This window comes from Canis lupus, chromosome 32, assembly GCF_048164855.1.
Source record: "Canis lupus baileyi chromosome 32, mCanLup2.hap1, whole genome shotgun sequence".
NCBI lineage: Eukaryota > Metazoa > Chordata > Mammalia > Carnivora > Canidae > Canis > Canis lupus.
Genome location: NC_132869.1, coordinates 24,135,332 through 24,158,682, shown reverse-complemented (window position 1 = coordinate 24,158,682; position 23,351 = coordinate 24,135,332). Strand labels below are relative to the sequence as shown.

At 35.4% G+C, this 23,351-nt stretch overlaps 1 protein-coding gene across 1 annotated transcript in view; it reads right to left on the bottom strand.

Annotated features, from left to right (window-relative positions):
* Window positions 1–23,351, bottom strand: part of PIGB (phosphatidylinositol glycan anchor biosynthesis class B) — a 37,879-nt gene that overhangs the window by 421 nt on the left and 14,107 nt on the right. Inside the window, exons 6-11 of the mRNA XM_072808666.1 lie at window positions 19,531–19,671; window positions 11,518–11,569; window positions 10,240–10,451; window positions 9,574–9,638; window positions 2,589–2,802; window positions 492–672 (exon numbers count right to left, since the gene is read on the bottom strand). Coding sequence (XP_072664767.1) covers window positions 492–672; window positions 2,589–2,802; window positions 9,574–9,638; window positions 10,240–10,451; window positions 11,518–11,569; window positions 19,531–19,671 — 865 coding nt within the window. The remainder of the gene's footprint in view (window positions 1–491; window positions 673–2,588; window positions 2,803–9,573; window positions 9,639–10,239; window positions 10,452–11,517; window positions 11,570–19,530; window positions 19,672–23,351) is intronic.

Here is a 23,351-nt window from a genome sequence, read left to right as displayed (position 1 = left end):
GGTTTCAAAACTTTTAGAATGACCTGATTGGCGCCTCTACCACTTGTTTAATAAAACTATATTTTCTTTTTTAAATTGATTTTAGAGAGTGAAAGGTAGCACAAGTGGGTAGGAAGGTGCAGAGCAGGGGTGGGGAGAGAATCTCAAGCAGCTCCATGCTGAACATAGAGCCTGACTCCGGGGCTCAATCTCATGACTCTGAGATCGCAATCTTGAGATCCCAACCTAAGCCAAAACCAAGAATCAAACACTTTTAACTGACTGTGCTACCCAGGTACCCCAAAACAATATAATTTATTAATAAAAGAATTTACTCCTGGTAAGTAACATATATTTTGATAGTTACAGAACTGAGATGGATTTTGACCAGGGAAAAGAGCCAATTACAAAATAATGGGAGTTGAAAGGGACCATAAAAAAGCTATGCTATTTACCTGAGAGCTAAACTAGAGGCGAAATAGTGAGTTTTCCCTTTTTTCATATTTCCTTACCTCCTCTAAAATGCTGAAGATGATCAAGTGAGTAGGCAATGTTGAATCATTGTGAAACTCTTTATATAGCCAGTTTAAGGGATTTAGGTAGAATATATCTGCTTCATCAAGGTACTGACTCTTTCCAGTCAGGTCTGGGGGACACTGGAGAAATCTCATGGGAAGTGGGTAGTGGACATGGCTGTAAAGAGAAAGTTACCATTTAGTTAAGTTAAAAAGGTCAAAGTTTTCCAATTAGTCTCCAGATCTGTCATGTTCACATGATAAAATGTGAAGTCTGAATCTAAACCAGGTCCCATTAAGGTTAAGAAGCAAGCCTTTAATGTACTTTCCCCTGTGCAGCAGCAACATAACTTTCACATCCAAGATTAAAGCATGAAACTCCATTTCAAGGTGAGATAGCAGTGTGGGAGACTCCATATTCTAACATTAGTATGCTTTTCCAAGAATGGAAGGGGCCTTTGGGATGAGCTGAATGACTTGTTAATAAGAGAGTAAAATTCCCTATAGGCTTAATTGGCAAGGTAGAAAACTTCATGAACCAGAAGGGATTCCCGTTCTCTTCCCTTTCTGCTCTGAAAAGGGATGGATCACATCCTTAAATAAGTTGTTCCTGTGTGTATGTGTGTGTGTGTTTCTTTTTTTTGTTGTTGTTGTTCCTCTAAGATTTAGTAAGAGGGAGCAACATATGTTCACTGATTAAAATCCAAATAAGTAATGGTTTTATTGTGGCATAGACTAGAATACATGCAAAAAAGACTGATTGATGAATTATGACAACTTAAGGCAGTCACTTGGGCCCTGCAAAAGCCATGTTTGTAACTGCCACAGGAAGAATAAATACATGATAGAGGTTTATGTTATTTATGAACTGCATTCAAAGTAAATTTACACAAGCCCTAATACTTTAACTTGTATGATTTAGAAGAGGAAGCTCTTGCTTCAGGAAAAAAAAAAAAAAAAACAAGCTGAGAAAAAGCTGCAAGTCTTTCTACTGCAAAGTAAGCATTAGAGAATTTTTTTTTCTCCATTGTGCAATTTGAAAAACCATAAGATGAGAACTTGGTGAAGTACTTACAGCCTAAACCTAAGACATCAACAACTACAACCATGTATGGAGACTATCTTGATGGCTCTAGAATTCCTATTCTCAGCAGTGTTACTGCTAATGTGAACATGGAGGGACAGTGAATGTACCACTCTCAGTTCTTTTTACATAGTAGATGAACCTCACAATTTGAAGGGATATTTGGGTATTACACATATCCTGTGGCTTTTGCCAGCAGTCCCAACTTTTCCAAATTGTGTATTAGTGATTGGCATGAATGACCAAGGTAGAGTATTGCAAAAGTGTTAAATTATCTTAAAATGACATTAGCTTTGATATTTAGTTGATTGAATGTGCACATGGAAAATCAACTTCAGATCGATTAAAGTCAGGTTAAGTAGGTATAGAACTTTTTAAAGGAAAATGGTTGGTTTACCCTCATACTGTTATTGGGCAATTTGGAAGCACTGGACCAAATGGATTTCTTTTTAAATGCCCTGCATAGTTAAGGTAGTTTTAGTGATGTATTTCTCAGAAATACTTAAATCAAGCATTAGAATAGTATCTAATTGAATTTCCTAATTTTTACAGGTGAAATAACTAATATAAAAAAAGAGATAAAAAAAAAAAAAAACTTGTTTAAGACCAGGGCAGCAGTCCAGTATTTAAATCTGGATTAGAATCGAGTGTTTTGAGATAAATTCAAAATCATAAAAATTTAAGATGTATTACAAAGATCTGTAGGAAGTTCAATGATAATTTCTTTTATTAAGGGTACCTTCAAATAACCTATAAAATATTTTATGACATTTAAAGTGGATCATTTAAATGTAAGTCATTCACATTTTTAAATTAACACAGTATTTAAAAGTGATATATATGATTTTCATTGACATAGTTCAAATGGCTTTTAAAATTCAATGAATATATATGAGTGGAAGTTTCAGATTTCTTCGTCATTTGAACAGTTAATTAAATTCAGGAATCTGAAAGGAATTTTAAAGTAGTTTCATTTTCTTAATAGCACATAGTGGAACAACTTTTATTACCTATAATAAGGAGTAGAGTGGCAAGGCATCATGATAAATACTGAAGCTGAAGATTTATTGCGATTATTGTAACAGAGTTCTTGAATGTGAGTCATGACATCAAGAGTACCTCGTTGATGAACTAAACCAGTATAGAGGGCGAGAAGCATATTCGATAAAAATAGGAAACTGAGAGCTGGTTTCTTCCATGTTTTCAGGTGGTTTAGTGAGTACCCTGTATGAAGATAGACATGTTGAACTGTAATACTGGCCATTCTTGTTTTAGAATAGCTAAGCCAATGTTAACTGCAAATACATTTGTAATTTTTAATGGAAGTAGCACAGACTGAAATGGTGTCATGGAAAAACAAGAAATAAGCAGTAGGTCATCTTTATAATTTCTCCCAACTATTCACTCTCATTGTCCTCAGGTCTTTAGCTTTTTCTAGAAAAAAGGAGGGATAGTGAAAACTATGGCTAGGGATTCCAGCAGACCCAGATTTGAATTCTCACTCTGGCACAAATTGCTTTACTTTGCTGAGCATTATTTCCCCCATCTGCAAATGGGGGTACAGTAACTTTTCCAACAGTATCTTGTCCAGTGCTTGTCCTGTTACACAGAAGTTCATTTACCTCTCTCTCCTCTTTAATCTCCCAAACACTAGCAATGGATTGTGTCTCCATAATTCTGGAGGATGTGTGGCAGTGTGTCCTCTTAAAAAATACACCACTGGGAGATTTTCAGTAGTTACTATGTGTATGGTGGCATGAATATCTTTTTCTGAAAAAGTATGTCTTATCTTTCACTACAGTGTTGGGCAACTCTGAGATGCTGAACAATTTTTCTTTTTTAATTTGTAAAAGTAATTCTTGCATGTAGCAGAAAACCGAGCAGAACAAATAGAGTAAATTAAAAGTCCCCTGTCCCTTCCTATAGTCCTATTCCCCAGCAATAGTCCCTCATATTAAGCACATAGGATCTGTTGAAAGTACCTATAAAAGAAAAGACCTTTGCAATGGAAAAGAATAGGCTTATTAATGAACTTGACATTTTGTTCATACTCCACATGTACTGTCTCCATGGAATTAGATAATTGTTCTTTTGGAATTTGGGTATCCAGGATCCAGTCTGTGGCTTGCCTGCAATTTTAGCACTAATTCCTGCTGGGGACAAGGCACTGTTTTCCATGATCATCACCTAATTGACTGCTATCAGCTGTCTTAGCTTGGCTCAAACACTGACAGTAATTGAACATGAATAAAATTAATTTCGAACAGTTGCCATTTAAAGACACTAACATAAACTTGGCCTCAGAAGGGCTGTTCAAAAACAGAAGTAAATGAAGACCTGTAATTTACTTGAATCACATCTGGTACTTCACATTAGCTGAAGGCACTCATTTTTGCAACTTAGCCATTTCTATAAATTAAAAAAGAAACAGTATTAACATTCAGTTTAAGAAAAACTGAAGGTACATTTTGTTGTACAGTTAAATGTATCTTAATTAGGTAAGGTGCCTTTACAGATTTTATCTGTTTTCATCGCTTTGAAGATTATAAATAATATATTGTACATAAATAACATCTAACAATTGAAAATAAAATAGGCATGCCTGGGTGGCTCAGTGATTGAGTGTCAGCCTTCCGCTCAGATCGTGATCCCAGGGTTCTGGGATCAAGTCCTGCATCGGGCTCCCCGCAGGGAGCCTGCTTCTCCCTCTGCCTATGTCTTTGCCTTTCTGTATGTCTCATGAATAAATAAAATCTTAAAAAAAAAAAAAAAAGGAAAAATAATAAAATAACTTCATCTATTCCAAGATGAAGTTATTCTAAGATCTCTGATACCTGCCACTTATTTGATAGCCAAACCAAATTTGGTCAAGGAATCTTAGATGCTCAATTTTGTTCCTCTATGCAGTTTTAGGTTACCTATAATTCATTCTATTAGTTGGAATGTCATGTATCCCTCACTCTTACTACTACTTGAACTAGCTGATTAGGCAAAGCATATTCTAAAACGTAGTGTGACTAAAAAATGAGAAGATCAAGAAAACTAAACCTACATTAAAACATATCTAGATTTATGTTTGCAGTGGTAAAATGTGGAACCTACTGATATTAAATTGAAGTAGGATTCCAGAAGTTCTCTTATCTGTAATAGTTATAGGTACAGAACTAATAGGCCAGCAAGCTTAGGAGCTATGCTTTGTTGGGTAGAGAAGTTAAAGCTAAATATACTTAGTGGCCTCAGATTATAAAAAGCTACATTAAAGCCTACCCTTAGCAAGGCATTTTAGAAGACAACTTACCCTCAGGAATATTCAAATGAAGCATAACGTGGGCATTATGAAATGTTCACTCATCAATAGTTTGTTCACTCACTAAATACTCCTTGAAAGCTTTTCAGAAGCTGGCATTAGGGACACAATAGAATGGGTGATAATAAAACTGGAGTACATGGCGGTGAATGCTGTAAAAAAGGCATTGTGGGTAGAATGCTGGAAGAAAATGTGCTTGTATTTCCAGCAGTTTCAGTAAAGAGAAGAGTCTTAAATTAGGTAATGCTTATATTTTCTCTGTGGTGATATTAGGATGGATCCTGTCAGAGAGAACTGAATCTCCCTCTTTGGGGAAAAAATATATAGAAAATGCTGGGAAGAGAAGGGAAGAAGGAACAGTTGAATAGACTTGAATTTGAATACTCCCAGGGTTTTCAAACTATCTGACACTGAACATTACCAAGGGGATTTCAAAAACTGGAGTTGTTAAATGGAGAGCTGGAAATACATTACAGCTGCAGCGCTTAGTCTGCACCACAAGAGAAGCTTAAGATTCATGGTTTTCTTACAGGGAAGCAGTATGGTTTCTTCAGTATTCACAAAAGGTAACACGATCCTAGTAGCTGCCATCCAGTAAGTCTGTGTAATTGTATGTACAAATCATATACACACACCCTTCTCACTGAAAAGATCCACCCTAAAATGAGCTAGCTTCAGAATGGGATGGATAGCACAATGTAACGTAAGCATTACCTAACCTGAAATGTGAAACTCCCTCTGCCAATTACTTGAAGATTCTGCAAATACAAGCTTTCTTCTGTAAACCACTTACAGAAATCCTTCAGCCTCTCATGTAATTTCCATGAGAATAAAAACTTACTGTCTGAACAGTAGTTCCCCCCTTCTCTGTGGGGGATCCATTCCAAGACCCCTCCATGGATGCCTAAAACTGCCGATAGTACAGAACCCTTACTCTTTTCCTATACTCCTGTGTTGAAGTTTAACTTACAAATTAGGCATGGTACAAGGTTAATAACATTAGTAAAATACAGTAATTGTAACAGTACACTGTAATGAAAGTTATATGGATGTGGTCACAAAATTTATTTTACTGTAGCCATCTTCCTTGTGATGATGTGAGATGGTAAAATGCCTATGTGATGAAATGAAGTATGGTGAATGATGCAGGCATCGTGACATAGCGTTAGGCTACTACTGACCTGAAGCTAGGTCAGAAAGGGGATCATCTTCTCGACCGCGGCTGACCGCAGGTTACTGAAAACTGGAAAGTGAGTAGTGAATAAGGGCCTGCTACCACAGTAACTCTAACTCAGGGCTAAATAACATCCCAGAATATTGAATTTGCTCCTGTTATTTATGCCAACAAAAAGATACATAAAAGAAGTTGTAAGAATTTATAAGACTGATAATTATCTCTGGGAAATGGAGTTAGATTAGAGGATGGCACTATAGGGTTTTTTTCTTTTTGTACCATGAGTTTATAATAAGCATATTGGACTCTTAATCACTATCATCAGACTAATATTAAAAGTTGTAAGTCCATTATGTCCCAGCTGACTACTCTTCAGGATAAAATCTAAAAACTTGAGTATGTAAGAAGGCCCTGTATGAGTTGGTTCATTCTTTACTCAGCCATATCTCCTAATCATCCTATGATTTATCTTGATATACAGTTATTTTTTAAGTTACGGATATTTAAGTGTTACAGATTGTACAGATTAAGCAATGATACCAGTTCCTTCTTACCAAGGTAAGGTTCATTGTAATGGAGAAGTTAAGGGCTGTACGTTGCTGATCTCATCAAACACGGGTAGGAAGGATGCACCCATGTTTTGGCAAGACTAAACAGAAAATCTGATCTAAACACCCAAGAAAAAGATCTCGACCAAGTTCTACTAACCAGAGATGTTTCCTTGGGAAAGCTGTTTGGTTAACTTAAATTCAGTGTTTGCATGAACGAAACAAAGAGTGGTTTAATTCTGTGATGGAAAATACAGGAGAATGGGCCTGGGAAAGAGACTTTATTTTTTAATTTTTATCTTTTTTTCAAGAGAGGCTTTATTAACAATAAGGAGAATATTAGGCACAGAGGTATCGGGAGAATTTTACATTGCTACTTTGCTAAGGAAATAAAACTATTTTCATAGAAGTCCTAAGTAGTGCCAAAACCAAAGATGGTGAAAGGCATTTGGTGAAAGGCATTATCAGCATTTTATGTCAAGAGATTAATTATCCAAATAACCACCTGAAAGAGTGAAAATGTCCCTGAGGAGGGGAATGGGGAAGGAGGGCAGAGAACCATTGTTTTTTAAAACAAGTTAACGGAATGGCTTTTGAAACATGTATGTGCAGTTTTGATAAGACAATTAGCTTATGGAGAAAGTGTTCTAATCAGAGACAAGCAAGTCTGTATTGGCTTCTTTGGTAAAACAGATGAAGCAGATACCCAACCTAGAATTAGTAGCAGGTGTTGGAAACCTCAAATGACAAGAGATTCAACTAAAAATTTCAATGTTATTAGACCAATGGCACCTTCCTTTACACATAGGGAAATGGAGGCACAAGATTATATAGTTCACTAAGGATCAGAGCCAGTTACAGAAGGTGTGTTTTCCAGAGTTAGTCCTATTCTGGATAGAGCTGAGGGAAATTCAGATTAGGCAAGAGAAGTTACTGTAGTTTGAAAACATGGCTGCAGTTATCCCTCTTTGTGTGTCTAATCCCTACCTGAGCCGGAAGTTTCTCTCTTGAATCTGGCCTGGCTTTGTGACTTGCTTTGTCCAAGAAACTGGTGGAAGTGACAGTGAGCCAAACCACAGACAATAATAAAGTTTTAAGCCATGGGGTCTTAAGGTGGTTGTCGCACAGCAATTGCTGATTTAGAGTTGTCATGTTTATATAAAAATCAGGTTACAATTGGTCACAAAATAATAAAAAGATTGGAGGTACAGTAAAACTCAAGATTTTATGTAGTTAGAAAAGACCAACGAGCCATTTAAAACTACTCCAAGAGGACACCTGACGCTGTTCCTGATCATCCAAAGACTGATGTCCAGGTGAGCTCACTGCTGACTCTTAGTGGGAGAACAAGTCTCCTAGGAATTAGAATCTTCAGGTTCAATTCAAGGACCTTAGGTATATGTGTCCAGAGGAGGCATCACATCCTCTGAGATGAGGGGTTTTGCTAGCTCTCAGTCCTTTAAAGATCCTTCTGAGTGGACAAAGGACGGAACAAAGGCTGATTCTTGTTCATTAGGGATCATCTTCAACCTCATCAACATTTTATCTCAATCTTTGGGATTGGAAACAGGTTACCAGGAACCTGCCACTTAAGATTCATTCTTTTGGACTGAGAATGAGGATTCAGAAAACCTAGTCTTTCTCTAAAACACTATAAAGACATGGCACAGAAGTAGATTGCTAGAAAACCTCATATTATAAAAATGGAATGAAACCAAGTTCCTAAACTATCAAAACAACACACAAATATTTGTCCTCCAGTATGGCAACACATCTGGGCAGAAACCAAACTTGATTTAATTATAACTCTAATTCCAATTCAGGTGGTTGTAAAGAAAAATTTTAAGTCTGAACAGTGATTCATGTACAGATTTGCAGGTTTGCTTTGGTGACTGGGCCCACTATTCTTATGACTTGCCAAATTGCTGTTAGATGCCTATATTTTGTGCCTACATCTGTATATGAAGTGAGACTATAAAGTAGTGGCAAAAATGAACTTTTAGTTTCAGTACTTCGGATGTATCAAATATTTAGATGTATATGGGTGTGTGTATATACATACATCAATTATATATGTGTTCTTATATAATGTTTGTATATCAATTGGAGAGAGTACATACATCTGAGATTTGTAGACGATGTATACTTGGTCAAAGGTGGCTGCTTAACTCTGGGTTTTTTTGTGTTTGTTTTTAAGTATAAAAAGTTTGATACCATTAACTCTAGTTTTTCCCAGCTTCCAGTCTCAGCTGTATACTTATTTCTTCCCTCCTCAGTCCCGTGATTTTTTTTTAAGTGATTAATATTTGAGGGAAGCCAACAGTCATTTATTATGACTGTTATTAGCCCGAAGTTAATAAAGTTTCAATTCATAGTTTTCCCAAACCAACCAATGTAAAAATTCACATTTTCCAGAGCTGAGTAATATAAGACTTTGTAGAAGTCACATGTAAAAAAATTACTGCAAAAGACCTAGAGGAAAAATGGAGAAAAGGCCAAAAATAAAATCAGGCATGGGGATCACTTTAAAAACTGCATATGCATTAGAATGAGTCTTAAAGGGGGCAGATGGGTATGAAGAAGCATTAAAAAGTCTCAACAGCTATAAATATATTTGTGGACTGAAGAATTTCATAGTTTAATCATAAACTTAAAATGCTATTCTAAAATAGACAAATTTCCTTACTTTAAAATGAAAGATTCCTACTAGCCAGAAACATCACCACCCAAAGGTCCTTTGGATATTAAATCCTTATGTTTTTATATCACATTATAGGACACAGAAAAAAGTATATTTGGGCTGCAAAAGGAATACTGCAGTAATATAGCTTATAATTAAGAAGCATTTCTCATTTAGTAATTGAAAAGTATTTTAGTGTCTAAGGAAAATTTATCGTCCTATTTCTATATTGTCTATTTCTCTATTGTCTATTTCTCAACTTTTTCTGTTAAACAAAAATACTTACCACAAAACACCATACAAAATGGTAAAACTGGATAGATAAACCTGAATTCTTTGTGGCTCAACATGCTATAATAAAAAAAGATATTAAGAGAAAATATTATTTTTCCATATTACATGATAGTTGGAGAAATAAATATATTGAAAATATAATCTAGTTTTCTAAATACTGAGACTGAATTTCATGATTCAGGATGTAGTCTCATTATTTTTTAGTTATAAGGTGGTGATATGTTAAAAGTAATCCTAATCCTAACATTTGATGTCAATGTGAAGTTGTAAAGTACAATTACATTCTAAAGAAGATTTCTATTACCAATCCAATTAAGTCATATTACTCAAAATTTGGAATAATGATATATATACATTTTCATTAAAAAATATAATTTCTCTGGTCCTTCAATACTCAAAATTGTGGTAGTTTCAGTTTTTAAAACCAAATACAGTTTTTTCAACTTCTTAAAAATTGTATTCCTTGTGAACTGTACATATCAGAAGTATTCATTCTGAGCATCAACCTAATTATTACCTTTTCTGTCTGCTAAATAATCCCCACTAACAAATCATAGGAGTTTATACATTTGCAGAAGATAAACAGTTTATTTTTTTGAAGAATTTAAATTCTTGGTAACATTAAAAAATTTAATGATTTGGACAAATAAAATCTTACCTATAAATTAGCAGTGTCCACAGCACAGTTACCAAAAGTATTCGGTACCTCTTTGGGGCCAGAAAGCAGCCATGAATAAAGAAGGGTAAGTGAGTACCCAAGACAGCTGGAAATCCTTGACTGAAGTACCAATGCCATGGATGAGAACCGTAAAATGTTCCCAAATTCTGCAGCACGTTAAATTTCAAAAAGTTATACTGAACCAAGGTCCACTGGCATAGTTGATAGAAAGAGAAATAGAAATGTATTAGTGCCAAGTATGAATCTTTGGGATTAGGGAATTTGGCAGAATCCTGAATGAACTCTAAAAACCAAATAATGCTTTAAATAATTTTGATTAATGACCACATGAAATCATTCATTTTAATGTTCTAAGTTTTAATGTGTTCTGCTAATATATAAAAAATCTAGGTTTCTGCAATTCAAGAAAGCATGAATAAACATGTATTTTAACAATGTAAATTACACATACAATAAGAGATAAGATCCTCAAAGATAGTTTTTTACATGAGTATGCGTGTTACCCATGTTAAAAACTTTAGTACCTTATGATATCACACATTAAGATAAAGTTTTGAAAACATCACCTTTGAATTGTAGCACAAGGTAACAGCAATAACAGCAGTTAACAGGAAATGCTCATGTCTGCCAGTCACTAGTGTAAGCATTTACATGCATTATCTCACCTAATCTTCAACTTTATAAAACAGGTACCAGTTATTTCTAGTTAAGGAAACTGGCAAGAAAGGTACATAACTTATCCAAGGTCACATAGCTAACAATGAGGGCACTAGGTTTCAAATTGTGGTAATCTGATTCCAAAGCCCCTAAGTGACTTAAAATCAGGGAACTTAAAAACAACTATACACCGTTACCAACAGTCGTGACATTAAAATGTGAAATAAAATGCAAATAAAATGCTTGAAGAAGAGTATTCTGATTGTTTGAAGTTCTGGATGATTAACTTGAGGCCAATTAAAATTATTTAAAAATTTAATCTTTATCGTTACAAACCTGACTAAATTATGCAAACTTGACAACAATGCCATAAAATAGAATCCTTTTAACTGCAACTAGGAATACGCAATTCTATTTTATGGAAAACAGCAAATTGAATGAAAGGCAAATGCCAATAGTTTTTTTTTTAACACATCCCATAAAATTTTTAAAAAGTTATTTGCCCGTGTTCCCAAATACTCATTAATAAGTCAGATTGAGTTTTTAGTGTAATAATGGTTAGATTAAGAATAGTTGTTAGCTTAATATATTTTTACTTACTTGACCAAAAAAAATACGATCAATTATCAGAGACAAAGTTAAAGTGACAAACCTGAAAAACAAAATAGAAGAGTGATTTACATTCTGAACTTACTTACTGAAAATTCAATATTGGCATAAAGCTTTGAAAATGCTTGGCATCAAGAGTCACTGTAAAAATCCTTTACAATTTTTCCAACTGAATATGGATTTACACATTGAAAGATCTTTCACTGATAGAAGCTGTATTTAAGGAAAGTTTCTAAAAGTAATAAATACTGTATTATCGTTGCACAAAAAAAAAAAAAACATTGGCAACTTAAAACTATGCACATTTAATACCTCATTGTTCATCAAGGGTCAAGAATCCAAGTGGAGGGATCCCTGGGTGGCGCAGCGGTTTGGCGCCTGCCTTTGGCCCAGGGCGCGATCCTGGGGACCTGGGATCGAGTCCCACGTCAGGCTCCCGGTGCATGGAGCCTGCTTCTCCCTCTGCCTGTGTCTCTGCCTCTCTCTCTCTCTGTGTGTGACTATCATAAATGAATAAAAAAAAAAAAAAAAAAAAAAATCCAAGTGGAACTGAGCTTGGTGTCTCTGGGTCAAAGCTTCTTCTGAATTGTTAAAATGTTGGCTGGTGCTAGAGTTTCATCTAAAGGCTTAACTGGTTCTGGTGGGGAAATCTCCTTCCAAGCTCACTCAACATGGCTGTTGGGAGGGCTCAGTCTTCCAAACGTGACCTTTTCTTTTTTTTAAGACTACCTCCTGACAAGGAGACTGGCATCCCCCAGGGTGAGCCAGCAAAGAGAGAGTAAGATGGGCATCTGACATAGATGCCACAGCCCTTTAATAACCCAATCATGGAAGTGACATCCCTTCTGCCACATTTCTGTTTGTTAGAATTCAGTCAAAATGTCCAGCACCAGCTCAGGGGAGGGGAGGCAGAGGATACAAGAAAAAGGTGTGAATATTAAGATGATGGGATTAGTGGGAGCCATCTCAGAGGCTGCCTACCATAAACATGTGCACAGAAAAGAACACTATAAGCCTTCCTGAATCATCACTATATGGACACAACTGTGTAACTGTCATATAGACCAGGATAGAGAGCATTAGCAGCACTTCAAAAGGCTCTTCTGTCTTTCCAGTCAATCTCCACTCCCTTCCCAAAGGTGACCACAATCCTGACTTAGGATACTGTGGATGTTTTACCTTTTACTGAGTTTTACAAAAATGAAATCACACTGTAGACTCCTTTCCAGTTCCTTTCAATCATGTTTTTGAGATTTCACTACACTTTTTATACATTGCAGTAGTTCTTTCATTTATACTACTATATAGTATTCCACTGAATTAATATACCACAATGTATTTATTCTGTTGATGGACACTGCTTAACTTTTTTAGCTCTTATGAACAGTGCAATGAACATTCTTCTATGCACCTTTTGTTTTATATACACACACACACACACACACACACACACACACACACACACACACATTTCTGCCTAGTATATACCAGGGTTGAATTACTGGGCCCCACAGTGTAAGTACAATCAGTTTTAGTTTTAGCAAATTCTTACTGTTTTCCAATGTGGTTGTATCAATTTATATTCCTACAGGAATATATAAGGCCTCTATATCCTTTTAGGACATTTGGGTAGATGTATACTAGCATGTCATGGTGGGTTTAATTTACATTTCCTTGGTGGCTAATGAGGTGAGTACCTTTATACCTCTTAGCCATTTAAATATCTTTTGAAGTACCTGTTCAGGTCTTTTAATCAATTTTCTATTATCTTTTTCTTACAGATTTGTATGAGTTCTGTATATAATTGATAGAAGTTTTTTCTTGGTGTTGTGCTTTATACTGCAAACGTCTTCTGGTGTGAATCTTATAGACAAAAAGTCTTGAATTTTAATGTATTCAAGTGTATCTATCTTTTCCTTTATAGTTAATACTATATTCTATTTAGGAAAATTTTGCCAGCCTCAAGGTCATGAAGACATTCTATCATATCTTAGAGAAGTGCAACTCTTTTACCTTTACAGTAAGGTCTATAATTCCCTGGATTATTATTTATTTTTTTGCTGATGGTGGCAAGTAGGGGTCAATATTAATTTTTTTCCCATATGGATATTTAGCTAATTATATATTTATTAAAAAGACTATCCTCTCTCTACTGTATTACCTTATTGCTGTTATCATAAATGAGTGACTTTTTGTCTGGGCCTATTGCTGGACTGTTGTGTCCCACCATTCTATTTGTTTTACCTTGCACTGATTCTAAGTAGTCATAATTACTGTAACTTTGTAAGAAATCTTAATATCTTGTAGTGTAAGTCATCCAATATTTCTATGATTCTTTTAGTTAATATTGGTATTTTGCATTCAGCCTAAAAATTTTATTTTATTTATTTTTTTATAGCCTAAAATTTTTAAATCAGCTTTATCAGTTCTGGTGGGGAAATCTCCTTCCAAGCTCACTCAACATGGCTGTTGGGAGGCTCAGTCTTCCAAACGTGATCTTTTCTGGGCTTTAATTGGAATTGCACTGAATATACATATCACAGTTTGGGGAGAGATGATAGCTTTAAAATATTGAGTCTTCCATCCATGAACATGGTATACTCTTCCACTTACTAGGTCTTAATGTTTTGGAGCTTTCTGTGTAGAGTTCTTGTGTATCTTTCATTATTTTATTCATAGACATCTGATTTTTTTGACACTACTGTAAATGATACTTGTTTTCCTTTTAATTTTTTATTTTGACATAATTTCTGGGAAAAGTTGCAAGAATACTATAAAGAATTCCCATATATCCTTCATCTAGATTCCCCGAATGTTAACATTTTACCATATTTGCTTTATCCTTTTCTCTTTTTCTTTATGCATTTTTTTTTCTGAACTGCTTAATAAGTTGCAGACATCATTCACCTTTATCCCTATACTTCAGTGGGTATTTCCTAAAAACAAGAAAATTCTCTTACATAAATCACAATTAGAACCAGGAAATATTAAATTTTCATGGCTATCTAATTTATACCTTGTTCAGATTCTGCCAATTGCCCCAATAATGTCCTTTATACAAAGAAAAAGAAAACCGTGATTATTTGTGTTCACTTGCATCTCCGTAGTCTCCTTTTAATCTAGAATATTTCCTTAATATTTCCTTGTCATTCATGACTGGCATCTTTGAAGAATACCGGTCAGGTATTTTCTAGAATGTACCTCAGTTTGAGTTTGGCTGATGCTTTCCCATGAACAGATTCAGATTATGTGTTATGGCAGTAATACCAAAGAAGTGAAAGGGTGTTTTCTTTGCTTCTGATCAGAAATCTCATTTTAGTGATCTGTCCAAATACTGGAAATGTTAACTTTGATCATTTTTTCTTTTTAAAATTATCTACTTTTAAAAGATTTTTATTTTTAAGTAATCTCTTTACTCACTGTGGAGCTTGAAGCCACAACCCTGAAATCAAGAGTTACATGCTCTGCTGACTGAGCCAGCCAGGCACCTCTTAACTTTGATCCCTTGGTTAAAGGAGGTGTCTGTCAAGTTTCTCCATGGTAAAATTATTATTTTATCCTTTGTAATTAATAAATATTTTATGGGGAGACACATTGAGACTGTATAAATATTCTGTTATTTATTTCTTAAACTTTTACCCACTAGAAACAAACAAGGGGTAGTGGAAGGGGGGGTGGGCAGGGGGATGGGGTGACTAGGTGACAGGCACTGAGGGGGGCACTTGATGGGATGAGCACAGGTGTTATACTATATGTTGGCAAACTGAACTCCAATAAAAACAATACAAAAAAAAAAAAAGAAAGAAAACCTTTTACCCACTAGTTTTAGCATCCAGATAAAAATCAATATTTGTATGTTGACTTTGTATCCAGTGAACATGGTGATCTTGCTTACTAATCATACTAGTTTACCTCTAGATTCTTTTGGATTTTCTACATACAATCATGCCACGTCATTTTATTTCTTCCTTTCCAACCATTTGTTGTTCTTGCCTTACTGCACCAGCTAGGACATCTACTAAATAGCAGTGGAAGTAATGGGCATACATGTATCATTCCAGACCTCAGGGAAAAGGGTTTCAGTGCTTTAACACTTAGTATGGATTTGCTATAACATTTTATAGAAATATCATATTAGTGAAGTCCCCTTATGTTACACATTTTCTAATGGTTGTTGTTCCTCTTGCATCATGAGTAGGCTTTTCATTTTATCATATGGCTTTTCTGTGTCTATTAAGATTGTTGTGGGCAGCCTGGGTGGCGCAGTGGTTTAGCACCACCTTCAGCCCAGGGCATGATCCTGGGGACCTGAGTCCCACATCGGGCTCCCTGTGAGGAGCCTGCTTCTCCCTATGCCTGTGTCTCTGCCGCTGTGTGTGTGTGTGTCTCTCGTGAATAAATAAATAAAATCTTTAAAAATAATAAAGATTGTCTTATGAATTTTCTCCTTTATTCTGTTATGCCATGAATCCTACTGACTGATTTAAAAATACTAAACCTACTTCACATTCCTGAACTAACATTAATCTTGGTTATGATGTATTATCCTTTTTTTTTTTTTTTTAAAGAGAGAGCGTGTGCACAAGTGGAAAAGGGAGGGGCAGAGGGAGAGGAAGAAAGAGAATCCTAAGCAGGCTCCACACCCAGCATGGGGCTGGATCTCACAACCCTGAGATCATGGGCCAAGCCAAAACCAAGAGTTGGATGCTTAAATGACTAAACCCCCGGGCACCCCACTCTCCTTTTTAATATATTGCTAAATTCAATTTAGTAAGATTTGTTTAAGAATTTTGCATTCATGGGATCCCTGGGTGGCGCAGCGGTTTGGCGCCTACCTTTGGCCCAGGGCGCGATCCTGGAGACCCAGGATCGAATCCCACGTCGGGCTCCCGGTGCATGGAGCCTGCTTCTCCCTCTGCCTGTGTCTCTGCCTCATTCTCTCTCTCTGTGACTATCACAAATAAATAAAAAAATTTAAAAAAATAAAAATAAAAAAAAAAAGAATTTTGCATTCATAGTCATGAGAGATACTGATTTATAATTGACTTTTCTTGTAAAGTCTTTGTCAGATTTTGGAAGGGTATCTTCATTAAAGGAGCTGGGAAATGTTATTCTTTTCTATTCTGTGGAATTTATTTTATGTGGATTGACATTTCTTCTTCCTTAAATATATGGTAGCATTTACCAGTGAAGCCATCTGAGCCTGATTTTTCTTTGTTTAAAGTCCTTAATTACAAATTCACTTTAATATATATAGTACTATTCATATTTACTATTTCCTCTTGTGTCAGTTTTGATAAGTTGTATTTGTCTAGGAATTTGCCCATTTCATCTGAGTTGTCAAATTTATTAGCAAAAAGTTGTCCATAATATCCTCTTATCTTCTTAATGCCTGTAAGATCTATGATGATATCCCATACCTTTGTTTTGTCTTGCTAATTGTTGGTGAGAATGTGGCAGCTGAAAGGCAACTGAATTATATTTGATTTTACAGAATGAATGACAAAATGATGTCGTAAATTTCCAAGGTCATGTAAAAGGCAAAAAGAAGTAGATCCATACATATTAGAAATTTTCTTAAGACTAATGCAAGACTTTTCTCTATATTTAGAGATTCTTGATATACAACTGTTTTTTTCTTTCTTTCTTTCTAATAGAAAATCAGGTCCGAGGTGCTAGAGATTTGGTGTTCTAGTCCCTGTTCTGACCCTGACCAGCCCAAAGACCTTGCAAGTCTCATTTCCTTCTCTGAACCTCCACTGCCTCATCTGTAAAGTGAGGTGTAGATGAATTTTGTGTTCTTTTGAAGTAAAATCTACTCCCAGTATGGGGCTTGAACTCATGACCCTGGGATCAAGTTGCATGCTCTATCAACTGAGCCAGCCAGATCCCCTGCAACTGGTTAGTTTTAATGGGTGCTTAATACATAAAAGGCTGTTGGTTGGGGCCAACTCAATGCACCAACACTTGACACTGTAAGACTAATTAGATCTGTGAATCATATTTGTTGCACTGTACAATTTCAATTTTCACATACATCATCTCATTTGTTCTTTCATATTTTTCCCTTCAAAATAAACAAGATAAGCATTTTGATTTATATGAATAGGCTCCTTCAGGCCTTTACAGCTTTAAGCATGCTGTTTCCCTAGGCCTGGCAAACTCATGTTTATTCTTCATATTATTTAAAACATCATCTACTTTATAAACCCTCTATTAATGTTTCCCCTGCAAGCAGAATTAGGCTTTTTTATTATCTGTTCTCCTACAACATTTTTTTTTTTATTATTATTTATGATAGTCACAGAGAGAGAGAGAGAGGCAGAGACATAGACAGAGGGAGAAGCAGGCTCCAAGAACCGGGAGCCTGATGTGGGATTCGATCCCGGGTCTCCAGGATCGTGCCCTGGGCCAAAGGCAGGCGCCAAACCGCTGCGCCACCCAGGGATCCCAACATTTTGTTATATAACACTTGGAACACTGTATATTGCTGGTCAAAAATTTGATGTATCTCTTTTCCCTCACCCCATTTTGACCTTGGGAGAGACACTGCAACTTACTTCTGACTCCTCAAATGCTTGATATAAAGCACGCTAAATTCTTGTTGAATGAATATATTATCAGAATACATTGTATTGCTGATGAGAAAAAAAGCTTTTTTATCTCTCCGTGTAAAAGCTTACATGATCTGAGCTCCTGCTATCTCTCTGACCTCATTATCGTATTCTCCCAAGTTCACTCTCCTTTAGCCACACCAGTCTCCTTGTTGTTCCTCAAATATGTCAAATACATCTTACATCAAGATCTTTGCACGTGCTGATCTCTTTGCCTGGAATATTCTTTGTCTCAATTCCTTTGGGTTTTGGCTCCAATGTCACCTTATCATGGCAGTCTTCCCCAATTACCCTATAAAAAATAACAATACTTCCTTCCTACACCAGCATTCTATCCTTATCTTTCATTATTTTTCCCTATAGCATTATCACTTGACAAATATATATTTCTCCTATGTTTTTAGTTTTTTGTCTTCTCCCACTAGAATATAAACTCCATGGAGGCAGGGACTTTGTTAAGTGCTATATCTCCAGCATCTGGAATAGTACCTGGTATGTACTAGGATTAAACAAGTATTTGCTGAATGAATGCAATACATTAAAAACAATATTAATAAATCTGAGAAATGACAACAGTGGCAACTTGGCTTCTAGATGATTTAGTCCTTTTTAACTCCTACCCAAAAATACTCATACAGAATGAATACTAGTATATTAAAAAGGTTACTGTTCTAGGAGTCAGAATGCATTCAGCCCTTCAGAAAATAACTTTTGGATACTCTACTAGATACTTGGGATAAGTATGACCCTAGGAGCTCAAAATTAGAAGACATGGGTTTTTGTTTTGCTTTTTGTTTTTTTGCATAGGGGCCATGTTAATCTTATTGTATTATTCCAATTTTAGTATATATGCTACTGAATTAGGCACAGAAGACGTGGGTTTCAATCCCCATTCCATCATAGCAATCAACCCACTGACTTGGGCTAATGCATTTTTAATTTCACCAAGTTCCCCCTCCCCCCACCCAAACCATTTCCTCTACTACAAACTAAAACACATTGTCTAGATCCAAGACCTGTGAAAGTCATGAGGTAATATGTAAATACACATTATAAATTACAAAGCCTTATACAAATATAAAAGAATCAAGTATCTCTAAAACGAAAAAAAAAAAGTATCTCTAAAACGTACTTAAGGAATATTTAGGAAATGAAGTGTAGAAAAGTTCTAAGTGAGAAAAATCAAAAGATCCCCATTTAAGCGAATTAAAATAATTCTATTTAATCGCAATTGTAAATATAAAAATATAAAATATAAATTTGGAAAGTTTCCTTAGTCTGATAATTCTCATTGACGTTAGAAGATACAATTGACAAGATGTAAAATCTTGTTCATAATCTGTAATTTATAGGTTATTGAAATTAATAGATGGATTGTAGCTATACTTACCCTATAGGTAAAAACTGGTGCAGAATAAGATTAAGCTTTTTTCGTTCTTGCCAGAAATGTCTGAAGACCAAAGGTATCCATGGAATGACTGCTGTGGGACGAATTATGAAGGCAAGTGCCACCAGGGAGGAGTACTTGACACTATAAACAAGGAAAATATGTCGTCAAGACAACTAGGAAATGAGTTTATAAACTTTCTATTATTTATGCTGTGATATAACTTTTTTTAAAAAAATAAGAGCATTTCCCTTTTGGTATAAATAGCTATGTGTACTAGGGTATGTTACTTATACTTTTTGGCTCTTAATTTTTCTCATCCATAAAAAGAGGTAATAACAAAGATCTTTTTCTATTCTAATATCCTAACTCTAGTATTTTAAATTTAGAAGTTATTCTATGTCTTAATGTTGGCCTTGTTTTTCCAGAAGGCATACTAACTTTTAGCCATACAACTGCCATTTGCTTTCCTGATGGAAAAAGATATCAAGTCTCTCCTAAGAAGATAAAAGAAAGTCACACAAAGCCATTTTCTAAGAAAAAATTAATGAATGCATTTAAGGAAATATTAGGATTATTTAAACAATACTGGGCTTCTGAATATATACAATTTTGTTTTGAAAGTAAGGTGCTAATTTTATCCAAATGAAATACCTATATGTATAATTGATAAAAAGCCTACCATACAAACCTCTAAGATCATGGATAGAAATGTGGATTTTTACTATTAGGACTTCTCTCAATAAATGGCTAAAGAACACTATAATAATTTACTTCTGAGGACTATGGACAGTAGATTATCACATGGGAATAGTGTTAGCTCTGCTAAAAATTGAAAGTACAAAAAATAAAACTTTGTGGTACCATTACATATCTACTAACTAATAAGGAGTTATAGAGAAATTTCTAATGTTGGTGAGGATGTTAAGAGCAGGGATTTCAAATTCAGATGCTTACAGAGACCACATAAGTAATAAAAATAAGTGATGTAGACCATAGAGGGAGGTTCAAATACTGTCGTGAAGGAATCCTGGTGCAAAATGTTGCGAAGCCTCTCATTTTTTCAAGAGACCCAGAAACCCAGATTTTATGTAAGATCTCCCAATTTTAAAACTTTGCCAAGTAATTTCCTCAAAAAAACAAAACAGGGACCCTCTTGTCCTAACTGAATCCAGGCAGCCAATCTAAGTCTGGCCAGTGTAAAACTATGTCCAAATAGTGATAATGACATTTAAAAGACCTAAGTCAGGGCAGCCCAGGTGGCTCAGTGGTTTAGCGCTCCCTTCAGCCCAGAGCGTGATCCTGGAGACCCGGGATCAAGTCCCGTGTCGGGCTTCCTCCATGGAGCCTGTTTCTCTCTCTGCCTATGTTTCTGCCTCTCTGTGTCTCTAAAGAATAAATAAGTAAATTCTTAAAAAAAAAACCTAGGTCAGATTTTCTGATTTTGAATGTGAGAAAGTTGGACAATTGGTAGTGAGGACAGAAATGAAGACTAGCTAAGCCTTAAAATTTGAAAACTAAAACAGATTAACAGACTGGGCTATTGACTTTTCCTCAAAACTACCTTGGATTCTACATAATTCATCCATTTCATTTATGTAGCTGAGATATTCGGTAATTTTCTTCCAAGAAAAAGGTGCCTTTTTCTTATTTTTACTTTTAGCCTTATAAAAAAAGCTCTCATCATATTAGTAAATTTAAGTGAATACCTTTTCTTGCAGTCAGGAGTCTACTACAGAAATAATCTTATTTGATTCGATTTTCCCAATAACTCTTCTATATAGGAAGAATGGATAGTAGCTTCTTAACTAGACCAAATTATGGCTTTCTCCCTTTCAGTATATCCTAAATAAATACTGGCACTGCAAGAGAATTCTTTCTAAATATTTTATTATGTCATACTTTCAAAAGCTTTCAAGAGGTCCTTACTACCTACAGAAAAAAGTCCAAATACTGGAGAAGGGCAAAGTCCCATTCCAGCCTCATCTCTTATTCTTCCCTTCTCCCATGCTTCCTACCATGTGTATGGTAGGATGGACAACCTGGCCACAATAAAATGAAGCCCTTTTATAGCTGTTTGTTTGCTCATGTTGGTTGTTCCATTTGCTTTGTATTTGCATCCCCAGTTTATATAAGCCCAAAGCTGGTCCATATATTTAATTTATTTAAAAATTGAAGTATAATCAATATACAGTATTGTTATTAGTTTCAAGTATACAATATAGTGATTTGACATTTATATACATTACAAAATTCTCACCACAAAAAGAGGTGTTATGTTACCATACAAAGTTATTACAACATTATGGACTATATTCCCAATGCTATACTTTATATCCTCATGACCATTTATTTTATGAATGGAACTTTGTACCTCATAATCCCATTCATCTATTTTGCCCATCCACCCATTCCTCTTCCAATCTGGCAACCATCAGTTTGTTCCCTGTATTTGTGAGTCTGTTTATGTTGTTTATTCATTTGTTTTGTTTTTTAGATTCCACTTTTAAGTGAAATTATGTGGTATTTATCATTCCCTGTCTGACTTCTTTCACTAATATCACTTATCTCAGTAATATCCTCTTGGTCCATCCATTGTTGTTGCAGATGGTAAGATTTCATTCCTTTTATGGCAAGTAGAGCACACGCACACACACACACCTTCTTTATCTGTTCATCTATTAATGGATACTTAGGTTCCTTCCATATCTTGCCTATTGTAAATTAATGCTGCAGTAAATATAGGAGTGCTTATTACTGTTTGCATTTTCTTTGGATAAATACCCAGACATGGAATTCATGGATCACATCTATAATATTTCTATTTTTAGTTTTTGGAGGAACTTTCATACTGTTTTCCACAGAGGCTGCACTAATTTACATTCCTACCAACAGTGCATGAGGGTTCCCTTTTCTCCACATCCAAGCCAACACTTGTTATTTTTTGTCTGTTTGGTAATAGCCATTCTGACAAGTGTGAGATGATATCTTATTTTTTTTTAAGATTTTATTTATTCATGATAGACACACACACACAGAGAGGGGCAGAGAGACAGGCAGAGGGAGAAGCAGGCTCCATCCCAGGAGCCTGACTGAGGACTCGATCCCGGGGCTCCAGGATCACGTCCTGGGCCAAAGGCAGGCGCTAAACCACTGAGCCACCCAGGGATCCCCCTCTTATTTTGGTTTTCATTTGCATTTCCCTGATGATTAGTTATGTTGAACATCTTTTCATATGTCTGTAGGCCATCTGTAAATTTTCTTTGGAAAAATGTCTACTTAGGTCTTCTGCCCACTTTTTAATTTACTTTTTAAAAATTGTATGAGTTCTTTATGTATTTTGCATATTAGCCCTTTACAGAATATATCATTTGCAAATAAATACCTTCTTCCATTCAGTAGGTTGCCTTTTCATTTTGTTGGTGGGTTTTCCTTTCTGTGCTATTCATAGACCCAATAGTTTGTTTTTGATTTTGTTGCCCGTGCCTGGGGAGATAGATCTAAAAAAATGTTTCTAAAACTGACATCCAAGAGTTTACCACTTGTTTTCTTTTAGGAGTTTTATGGTTTCAGGTCTTACATTTTAAGTTTATATTTTGTATATGGGTTGATAAAGTTGTCAAGTTTCAGTCTTTTCCATGTAACTATCCAGTTTTCCCAACACCATTTTTTGAAAAGACTGCCTTTTCCCTGTTATATATTCTTGCCTAGCTTTGTTGTGGATTAATTAACCATACAACTGTGGGTTTAGGGGCATGTGGGTGGCTCAGTCAGTTCAGTTAAGCATCTGCCTTCAGCTCAGGTCATGATCTCAGGGTCCTGGG